Genomic DNA, 10,935 nt, shown 5'->3' with positions numbered 1-10,935 from the left:
TATGTATACACACATACATACACATATGTCTACCTAGTTAAAGAAGCATAAAATGAGATCACGATTTATGTATTGTTCAGCAACTTGCTTTCTTGGTTACTGTTACTTGGCGATATGTCTTGGAGGTTCTGCCACGTCAGTCCACAGAGAATTACCTCATTCTTTTTAACAGCAAAATAGTACTTCAGTGTGTCAATTTATCAGCATTTAGGGATGGATACTGGGGTTGTTGCCAATTATTTTTGCCATTACAAACGGCCTTGGGAATTTTGTCTCCATATACATGCACACAGACATTCCTTGGGAATGGATTCCTAAAACTGTGCCAAAGGTTAATTTTCTCTTTATGTGGGTTTAACCCTTTGGAACTAAAAATCCTTTTCTCCATGGACAAGATGGTGATCAGATCCAAGCTGGCTGGCTGCTTCCCTGTCTTGGCTTGAGCTGCTCTCTCTCCCTCTCTCCCTGCCTCCCACTGGGCAGGCCTGGCTCTGGCATCACCGCCCTTATTAGTCCTCTCTTCCAGGGTCTTTCACTATCATTGGAAGCCAGTCTTACATACAAAAGCCTGTGGTCCCACATTTTTATAGATGGCACTCCCTTTCTCCTTCAAGGAAGAAGAGACCGCCTCTCCAGGGCCCTTCTCCTGAGAATTTAGGGCCCTGCTTCTTGGCCCGGCCTTTATCTACTCCCTCCCCGCCCTGCTTGCCACAGCACCTAGTTGGAGCACCCTCTGAGCGCCATTTCCTTCCCCAGTCTTGTCTGCATCCCTGCAGGATGCCCCCTCTAGGAAGGGGAAGGAGGGCAGGGTGAACCTGTGCTCAGGTGAGGGGCGATGCAGTCGACTGTCCTGCAGCCTTGGAGGTTGCAGGCATGTACTTGGGGCAAAGAGCAGGACTCCAGAACGCCAGCCTGTCTGTGAGGAGTGAGAAATAGAAGACAGAGCTCCGAGGGGGCCTTTTTCACTTCCCCCAGGAATAGATCATATCTGGAACTCCATCCCTGAAGCCCCGTGATGACTCCCCTTAGCATGGTGAGGGCCCTCAGCCCAGCTGGGCAGCAGGATGCGGATCCGGTTATTAAAAGCCGAGCTGGTGGTTCCCCTCCAGCAATTCATCAGGCAGTGGCCCCCTGGGAGTGATAGATGGGGACAAATGGGTGTAAGTAGGGGGTTCCTCAGCTTCTCTAAGGCCACATCTGGGGAAACTCAGCCATCAAAGCCCTGTGCAGGCTTCTCCACTGAGAAGCCTGAGGGCCAAGGAGATCAAGTTTCGAGCAAATGGTTTGGGGGTGTGGAGAGGCTCTACCACTGGAGACAAGCTGCCCTGTGTGTTGTGTGGGGCCCCAGCCCCTGCTCTGCGCCTGAGCTGGAGAGGGGGGTGGGGTGGGCTCCTCTGATCCTGGAATCAGGGGCAGGAGGTCTGTGAGGGCAGGAGGAGGGGCACAGCCAGACTGGGGAAGCGGGGAGCTGTCTTCCGGGAGGAGCAGATCAAGCACCTTTTAAAGCAGGTGCTGGGGCCACTGCTCAGGGCCAACCGCCGAGACCGCACAACCAGCCACCCGTCTAGGATTCCAGCCTAACTGGAGCCGGGCTCAGAGAAGGAGGCCCTGTGTTGGGAGCATCCTGCTTGCCTGGAGGGACAAGTTTCCGGGAGTGATCAATAAAGGAAAGGAAAGAGACAAGGAAGGGAGAGGTCAGGAGAGCGCCTGGTTGGAGGTAGGCTGGAGCCAAGCCTGGGAGGCCAGATGGGATTGGAACAGGTCAGGGAACAGGGAGAAGGCGCATGGGGTGAGGGGTGGGGAGTGAGCAGGAATCAGGGCCTCGGAGCAGGAAGTGAGCAGAGTGATGGGCTGGAGCAATTCTGATGAATAAGGTCGGAGACCTGGGGAGGACTGCCCTCGGGGGACACAGGTGGGCTAGCAGGAGCTCCAAAAGGCTGTGAGACATTCGAGAGTCCTGTCTGAGTTGGATCTGACTGCCTATGAGCAAGAGGTTGGTGGAGAGCCCTGTCCTGTGGTCAGCAGCAGAACAAGGAGAGAGAAGTCAGGGGATCTGCCCAGCAGTCAACGTCCTCAGTGAAGAAGGAGGGCAGCACAAAGCCTACATCTCAAGGACACACCATAGTGACAACACTCCAGGGAGGAACGTGCTGGGAACGGGGAATGTGGGGCTCTTACAGCTGGGGAATCTTCATGGCCTTGTGTCTAGTCCTCTGAAGGCAGGAAACCCTCTGTTGCATATTGATGTTAACAGCCTCTTCTTGATTGCCTCCCTTGATGGGGCCCTCACTACTCTGTCAGAGTACGAAGGCTACCTTTGTCCTGAGCTGAAATCTGCCTTCCCTCCTCCAGGTCAGTACTAGCCTAGCTCTCTGGGAGGGAAAGTACATGCTGCTCCCCTGGAACAGCCGGCTACCCTCCTCCTCCTCACCAGTGTCCACTGTCATACGAGAGCCTGGTCTAAATCCTTTACGTTATGATGATGCTGTTGGTGAGGGGGGCATGAGAACTGCAGGAAGGGAACATCAGCTGGTGCTTCTGACCCTCCCACATGGCAGGGGAGGAAGGAGGTAGAGAGACAGGAGGTAGACAGCCATCCATACTCTTCCCGCCGTGAGCACGGCAGCCAACGACACTGCCTTCCAGCGCACTGGGTGGAGTCAGACTTGGTCTGGTGCCAGAATTAAGCACGTGTGTGTGCGAGGGGCTGTTGGATGTGTATGTGTGAGTGTGCTGCGCCACTGAGGGCACACCCCGAGCTCACGGGCCCGCATGAGGTTGACTTTCTTGGCTGTTTATTCATGGACTCTCAAGGTGACTGGGCTGCACAGGTAGGCACAGGGGCCATCCCCCAACTCCTGGACTGAAGCTCCTCTCTTGGGCATTCTCTTCTGTGCTGTGGGAGTTGGGGGTGTTCCTGAGGTTTGAGTGTTGTAGAACTATTGGGTTTGCTGTAGGACTCAGAGATGGGAGGGTGGAGAGCAACAGGAGTCTCCAGGCTTTCTGCAAATGCTCACAGGCTTTTGAACATCTTGTTCCAATCGGTGGTTGATTTGCCGGAGTTTGAGTGTCCTGAGGTGTTGTAGTGGTTCTCATGTGTTACTGAAGGTCTGGGGGTCCTTCGGGGCAATACTGAGGTTGGAGGGGTTCTTATGGCATTACTGAAACTCAGGAATGTTGCTGAGATTCTGAAGGTGCTCTGGGAGATCTGGGAGTCCTTGAGGGGATGTTTCTGAGGTTCTGGGGATGCTGCTGGCCTTCCCCATTCCTTCTGGCCTGCTGTTAGCTTCTTCTAAGCTTAGCACTTTGCCCTTTGAGGATTTGATAATCACAGGCTGCCGAAGGCATGCACGTGGGCCTCTGTTCCTGGATGCAAAAATTCCTCAGGTTTAATCAACTTGAACAAAAACATGAGAGGAAGGAAGCCCTGTCCCAAGGCCTTCATGGGCCAGCTCCAACCCCAGGGGCGTAGCAGCTCTGTGCCAAGCCCAAATGGCAGATGGCCTTCATTGGCTCAGAGTCCAGAAGCTTTTTAGGACCTCCTCCCATATTGAGCAGGGCTTAGCCACCCGCCAATCTGTGCCCAGCTGGGAGTCCTGCTGGCTTGAGCTGCTCCTTGGATACTGGCATCAGCCTCATCTGAGTGCCACGTGGGCTCATGCTGGCCACAGCAAGGCAGCCCTGCCCTGACCCCTATGCTGCTCTCTCCTTGTCTCTCAGACTTCCCTTCTTGGCACTCCTGAGACACGTGTAAATTCATTCTTGCTATCATTCCAGATCTTCCATGGCTTCAGTTCCCTGCTCCAGGCCCCCTCCTCCAGGGAGCCTGCAAAACTGCACAAGCCATCTCCTCCTTTCCCTCCCTGCTCCTCAGTCTTTGGCAGTTCTGTCTTTTGAGCACTTTTGCTCTCCAGCCTGCCCTCTCCTGAGGGCAGGGCTGGACCTTCCTGGGTATCAGTGCCCCTTTAAAGCCAACTCCAGAGGGCAGGCCCTTGACTCTGCTGCCCAGGCTTTCGGAGAAATTCTTCAGGGGCACATCATTACCATCCTTCTCTTCCTAACACTTTTTGCCTCCTGCCATCTGCCCAGGTAGCATCTTTCCTAATAGCTCAGAGCCAAGCCTCCCATTTTGCAGATGGGAGCTCCAAGCGATTCTAGCCCCAAGCTGAGGAGGTACCTTGGGCTCAAGAAGTGGGCTCACCTTGCAGCTTGAGCCACATGGCTACCCACTATCCATGGATCTTCAACCCAGCCTGCCCCTCTGCCCCCACCAGACCAGGCAGGGCAGCTGGGGGCCAGGAGGGGGCAGGTGGGAAGCAATGGGGTCACCTAGGAAGTCACAACCACTCTCTGTGAGCTTCTTGTTACAACTGGTTGCTGGTGTACAGGGAGGGGTGCCTTGAGGGGAGAGTTCACAACTGGAGAATCTCCAGGCTGGATTTGATAGAGGCCAGTGAGATCCATAGAAGGGAAAAGACTCACTCAAGGCCACATAGCCAGTCCCAGGGTTCAAATCCGGCTAGGTGGCCTCCCCAACCAGGCGTTCTCCACTGCCATGCAGAAACCTGGCCCTTACCTCTGGACCTTCCAGCTCTGCCCTGGCCAAAGTACCGGGCACAAGGCTGCCCTCTGCCTGCCAGGCCCACGCCAGGGGAAAAGGACGAAGCTCACCATTTCCTCCCCTCTGCTTAGGGCCTCCTTTGGTGGCCTCTGTGTCTCCCCATGAGGAGGGAGGTGGTATTGTTGGCACTGGGTTCTCCGTGGGGGGCGGGGAAGGGACTGTGCCTGGGCTCGGCTGGGGTCCCTTTCTGCCAGCCTGACTGCAGCCCCAGGGTGGATGGAGGCTCCTTCAGGCAACCTGATTGCCTTTCCTCAGTGCTGATATGGTTTGGATGTGTGTCCCCTCCAAATCTCACGTTGAAAGTGACCCCCAATGTTGGAAGTGGAGTCTGGTGTGTGGTGTTTGGGTCATTGTGGAGAATCCCTCCTGAATGGCTTGGTGCCCTCCCTGCGGTAATGAGGGAGTTCTCGCTCTATCAGTTCATGTGAGAGCTGGCTATTGGTAAGCGCCTGGCATCTCTCCTGCTCCCTCTCTCACCAAGTGTCCTGCCTGACCCCCCTTCACCTTCCATCACGATTGTAGGTTTCCTGAGGCCCTCCCCAGAAGCCGATGCTGGTGCCGTGCTGCTTCCTGCACAGCCTGTAGAACTGTGAGCCACATAAACTCCCTTTCCCTATAAGTTACCCAGAGTCAGGCTTTCCTTTAGATCAACGCAAAACAGATGACCCCAGTGCCCAACTGGTACCTCCCTCTCTCCCCTCAGGTATCAGCGACATACCACCTTCCCAGTGAGGCCTTCCCTGACCACCTCGTCTCAAACAGCCAACTCCCGTCTGTCTCTCTTCTCTTCCCCCACTTCACTTCCCCTCTGGTGTCGTGTCCCTCAAGCCCTACCATACATCAGGTTCCATTTGGTGCAGGGCTTGACTCATCTTGCTCACTGCCAAACCAGCCTGGGGAAGGCAGAGTTAGGCTTCCTCCAAGGAAGAGGATGGTTTCTTTCTTTTTTTTTTTGAGATGGAGTTTCCCTCTTTTGTCCAGGCTGGAGTGCAATGGCAAGATCTCGGCTCACTGCAACCTCCGCACCCCCCCACCCCGGGTTCAAGCCATTCTCCTGCCTCAGCCTTCCTAGTAGCTGGGATTACAGGCGCATACCAGCACGCCTGGCTAATTTTTTGTATTTTTAGTTGAGATGGGGTTTCGCCATGTTGGCCAGGCTGGGTCTCCAACTCCTGACCTCAAGTGATCCACCCGCCTCGGCCTCCCAGAGTGCTAGGATTACAAGTGTAAGCCACCACACCTGGCCAAAGGGCATGGTTTCTGATAGGCAAGGATGTCTAACCCCAGACACCGCTGCCTTGTAGAGGGAGTGGGCTCCCTGTCTGGAACTGGATTCCCATGGTTGGAGGTGGATTTAAAATCAGATGTGAGTTGGTTGCTCCTTAAGGTAAGGGTCTGAGACCCCTGAGCAGGGAAGGGCTTGCTGGGCTCTGGTGTGGGCACGGGGGCTCTGGGAAGCCCAGCTGGTGAACCTCAGGGCACAGCAGCAGCCTGTATAGGACAGGCCCACTAATGAACACTGACCACCAGAACAAGCAATGGCTTTGCCGAGCTCAGTTTCTAAAGTCCCTCTTACCCAAGGGCCAGGCGCTGTGCATCAGGGGAAGGCAGGAGGAGGGAAGGCAGGGATAGAGTCCCGCCCTCCAGAAGCTCACACCCGCGCCTGGAAGGCAAGTTTCCCGCATCCCTGGGATCAGAAGGGCCAGTGTGGGTTCCTGCATTACATCAAATAAAGCTCAGGTTCAGCCCTGAGTCAGCAGGCGCTGATATCTCTGTGGGATGGTGGAGAGCAACAGAACCCTCTTCCTGCCAGAAGGGCCATTTGGCAAGAATGGGGAGGAACTCAGGCTAGCAGCGTGCTCAGCCCCTAATCCTTTCCTGTGGGCTTGGGAATTTGAATGACAGCCTCCTCCAGGATTTCAAGCCCTGTTTACTCTGAGACTTCACCCTTGCTATTTCCTCTGTGGGGATCACACTTCTCCCCACCCCCATCCCCATCCTGAGCCTGCCACCCTCTGCTCAGCTGACTTTTCCCTGCCCTTCAGATCACCATGGAAAGGTTATTTTCTTCAGAATCTCCCCCTACTCCCAAATACTCTTGGGCTAAATTTGGTTTCCCATGGTAGAGACCAGCTCAGCCTGTGCTTCCCTTTGTAACCCTCAGATTTTGGAGGGGATTTAGTTATCTGGCCGTGTTCCCCGTGAACTGTAATGTCTCCTGCCTCAGGGCTCAGAACAGTGCTGGCACATACTGGGTGTTCAATAAATTTAAGTTAAAAGACTAAATGAATAATGTCTTTTTAAAAAAGCTGTTGAATGACTGTCTTAGCTGATAGGGTCAAAGCCCAAGACCCTTGTAGGGTATTGGAAGGACAGAGACCCTCACAGTTTCAGGGGCCTAAACCTCCATCAGGGACTGTGGCCTGAGAACTGCTTTCTACCTTCTTCTGCCTCTCGCCCCTCCCTTCAGGCTGGGGCACGGGTCCTGCTCCTGGGGAGGGAGAATGAGGAGGAGCCCTCCTCCCTGGCCCAGACCTTGCCTTGCTCACCCTCAGCCTCACTCCAGGAGGAGCAGAAGGCAGGCGGGGCTCCTCTTGCCTACCCGTGGGTCTGGTTTGTGTTTAAAGAGCTAATTTCCGCCTTGTGGGGGTGAGTTATCTCCTTGTGAAATCAAGTTGTAGGAACAAAAAGGGTTTACCAGTGAGACACATGTTGCCTCCTTCATGGAAACCCTAGGAAAAGGAACGGACAGATTCCCCTTCCCTGCCTCCGCCCCAGCCCAGCCCCAGCAGTTGGTCTCCCTCTGTTGTTGCTGCAATGCTGGTCTCCTGTCTGTGTGGGGCACTGCAGATGTGGCGGGCAGGGGTGTGGGAGCTCTGGGGCAGGCGCTGAAGGCAGGTATGTGTGTGAAGTCAGGTGCGGGGGTGGGGGTGGCTCCTGGCCACACCCTTGCAGCGCTCAGGCCGCCAATGGTGCTGGGGCCTCCTCCCCCAGGAGGGGGGCTTTGTCAAGGATTATGGTGTGTTTCCATCACCGAGGCCCAAAGGGGCCAGAAAGGGGCAGGCTGAGGCTGGGGGAGGGGAAGGGAGCCCAGCTGGGAGGGCCCAGGCAGGCAGTGCGGAGCTGGCTGTGGCCTGCCTACCCTTTCATCTCTGCAACTCCTTCCTCCCTGGGCCTCCCTTCTGGTGTGTCTGTGGGTCTGTCTAGGTGGGCTTGGGAAGAGGGAAGGAAGGGGCGTCTCTCTAGGCAGCTCGGACTGCACAAGCCTTCTTTGAAAATGGTCCTTTGAACAAACGCCTGCTGGTGGTTGGTCAGACAGACAGATGCGCCAGCAGGAGCCCCGGGGCCCCAAGGGGACAGCTATCTCTGCAGGACCGGTGCGATGGGCGGGAAGGGAGGAGGGGACACGAGAGGCCCTGTCCTCCTCCTGTGCCAGCTTGCTCAGGCCCTCAGTCCCAGACGGGCTTTTCCCAGAGAGCTAAAAGTAAGAAAGTAACCTTCAGGATTAAAGAGAAATGTTTCTTTGTTTGGGTTTTCCGTCTTTTTTTTTTTTCTCTTTTAAGCCTCTTTTCACATCTGTAGTGGCTTTTCTTTCTCTCGCCTGGGGTCAAAGGAGGAGAAGGGCCGGAGAATGTCGTCGCAGCCAGCAGGGAACCAGACCTCCCCCGGGGCCACAGAGGACTACTCCTACGGCAGCTGGTACATCGATGAGCCCCAGGGCGGCGAGGAGCTCCAGCCAGAGGGGTAAGTGTGGAAGCCCCCAACCTCATTCTGTCGGCCATCAGAATGGGCTGATGGCAGAGGTTGCAACTGGCCGGGGAGCAGCTCCTGGTCAGGGGCTGCTAGGTCTGGCTCTGCCACTCATTTGCTGTGAGACCTTGGGCAAGTCACAGACTCTCTGGGGTTCATTCAGTCTCTGCTTCCGCTACATGAGAACAAGACCCCTCACCCTGCTGTTAAGATACCTAAGGCTGGTCACCTAAAAAGCACCTGTGTGATGTGTTAAAAATACAGATTCCTTTAGTGTTCCTTGCAGATTCAGATCCGCAAGGATGGCTCCCTGGGTGATTCTGGCCCATAGCCAGGATGGGGAAGCTGCTGGGAGCAGTTGAGGCAAGCAGACCTGCCTTCAAGGGGTTATTGGTCTCTGTGGTGAGCATTTGGGTGTGGTGTTTCCAAGTGTCAGGTTCTCTGGGCAGGCTGGGGGATTCGGTGAAGGCAGAGAACCAAAGGGAGAAAGCGTGGGGAGAAGTCACTGAGCAAACAGCCACCTTTGTTGTCTTTGGATGGTCTCAGAGGATGAGGAGAGCCTATTCCCTTCAGCAAGAGTGCTCAGGCCAGCCCAGGCGAGGGTGGGAGCAGGGAGGCAGCCCGCCCCCGGGTGGCCTGAGAACCCGGCCACAGCTGCTTTGCCTGGGTCCATTCTACCGGGGTTTAGTCTGGGCACCCTGGTGGAGGAGCTGGACCCCTTCTGCGTCCCCCACCTCCTGCCAGGATGCCTTGCCTGTGTAGGACCCAGAGCCAGTTCTCCCCTGTTGTTCCCAGGCCTGGCCCCATCCCCTACCTCCCTGCTCTGTCTGAGGGTTTGGAGAAGTAGAAAGGTGAGGCTGGGGGTTGCCGAGCCAGATGTGTGCACATCTGTTCTCCATCAAAACCTGAAACTTGAGAAGGAAAAATCCTTGCGTGCCTCCCCAGGGGCTGGGGCTGCGGCCTGGCTGGGCTTGGGTCATCCAGCAGGGACAGAGGCTCCACCCAGGCCTCGGGGAAGGAGCTGTTGTGTGGAGGACTCAGGGTTCTGACCACCTGGAAAATAGCCTGCAGTCAGCAAGGGCGTGCGCCCCACTCATCCTGCCTGACTGACTGAGAGCCTGTGGGTTCCACATGTCCCACTGTGTATGTGTGGGCTGCGAGGGACCAGAATGAGGAGAGGCCCAGGAACCCATGAGGATGGTTTCTGACCTAGGTGAAGGCTCTAATCTGAAGCTGTGTCCTTGGGAGCCTCAGGGCTCGGACACTGGCCGGGAGCCAGGTGCCTGTAGCTGTAGTGTGGTCTCAGAATAAAGTTGTGTGTATGTCAGGCAATGGGTGATGGGGAGTCCAGTCCCTCATGTGGGTGACAGCTAGAAGATTCAGCTCCTTTCTCCCACTGCAGGGCATGGCACCCGTAAGAATAAAGAGATTTGTTTGAAGCTACTTACTTAGCCAAACCAATTGAGCTGCCTGCCATCCCCCTTCCCCCGAAGTGGGAGCAGAAAATTGGAGCTCAGGGGAATCCCGAGGAGATGAACTTGGGTTCACCTCTGTCTGTGAGTCAGATACCCTGGGGACATGTTGCTTCAGAGCTTTGAAGAGCTCTGGAGTGCCCGGTGCCCCAGCACTCTCAGGCTGGAGTTGGGGTGGATGAACACTGATGGCAGTGGAGTCAGCCACAGAAATTTCCTAAAATCCAGAACATTTAATGGTTCAAACATCCTCAGTGGCTTCCCGGGACCTCCCGTGCTTGCTGTACCCTCATCTTACCTCACCTCTGGGCTGCAATCACACTGGAGGGCTTGACCAGCCCCAGCCACGCTGCCTGTTGCCTGCCCCTCTGCTTCCTCATGCACTTCCCTCCACCCAGAGCTGCCTTTTCCCCTTCTTTGCCTAAAGAGATGTTAACCATCTTTTATTTATTTATTTTTTGAGATGGAGTCTTACTCTTGTTGCCCAGGCTGGAGTGCAGTGGCGCGATCTTGGTTCACTGCAACCTCTGCTCCCCATTTCAAGGGATTCTTCTGCCTCATCCTCCCGAGTAGCTGGGATTACAGGTGCACACCACCACGCTCAGCTAATTTTTTTGTATTTTTAGTGGAGACGGGGCTTCACCATGTTGGCCAGGCTGGTCTCGAACTCTTGACCTTGGGAGATCTGCCAACCTCGGTCTCCCAAAGTGCTGGGATTACAGGCGTGAGCCACTGTGCCCGGCCAGTAACCATCTTTGAAACTCCAGTCAGATGCCACCTCCTTTGGCCCCAAGTTCTCCCTCCTCTGCATCCTTCAGCACCTGCTGTGCCTGTCCCAGGATCAAGCTCACCACCCTCTCCAAGGTCTTTATGTCTGTGCCATCCTGTCTGTCCCATGGCACAAAACATGGGGCCACAAGCCACCAGCCAAACATTTGCTCATTTCTGTGCCACTTAAGATCCCCATCTGGCCCCTCACACTGAGCTGAGAGGTCAGATGGGGACCTCAGGTGATACAGAAAGGGCCAGAGGCTCCCCCAGGCAGGGCCCTGGAGGGCGTTTCTGGGGGTGGGAGTGGTTTGGGGTAAGGTC

The 10,935-nt window shown here is 55.5% G+C and overlaps 1 protein-coding gene across 9 annotated transcripts in view; it reads left to right on the top strand.

Annotated features, from left to right (window-relative positions):
* The first annotated feature begins 1,064 nt into the window (after positions 1 to 1,064).
* Positions 1,065 to 10,935, top strand: part of STRA6 (stimulated by retinoic acid 6) — a 30,108-nt gene continuing 20,237 nt past the window's right edge. For 2 of the 9 annotated variants that reach the window (XM_025390521.1, XM_025390520.1), the window contains exons 1-2: positions 1,487 to 1,717; positions 8,238 to 8,365. In XM_025390521.1, coding sequence (XP_025246306.1) covers positions 8,253 to 8,365 — 113 coding nt within the window. In that variant the 5' untranslated portion in view covers positions 1,487 to 1,717; positions 8,238 to 8,252. Of the gene's footprint in view, positions 1,161 to 1,486; positions 1,718 to 2,473; positions 2,832 to 7,306; positions 7,520 to 7,642; positions 8,106 to 8,237; positions 8,366 to 10,935 lie in introns of those variants that run through there. The other 7 variants (XM_025390519.1, XM_025390522.1, XM_025390517.1 and 4 more) reach the window with 6 other exon arrangements.

This window comes from Theropithecus gelada, chromosome 7a (assembly GCF_003255815.1).
Source record: "Theropithecus gelada isolate Dixy chromosome 7a, Tgel_1.0, whole genome shotgun sequence".
Lineage (NCBI taxonomy): Eukaryota > Metazoa > Chordata > Mammalia > Primates > Cercopithecidae > Theropithecus > Theropithecus gelada.
This window is presented reverse-complemented; position numbering and strand designations above follow the sequence as displayed.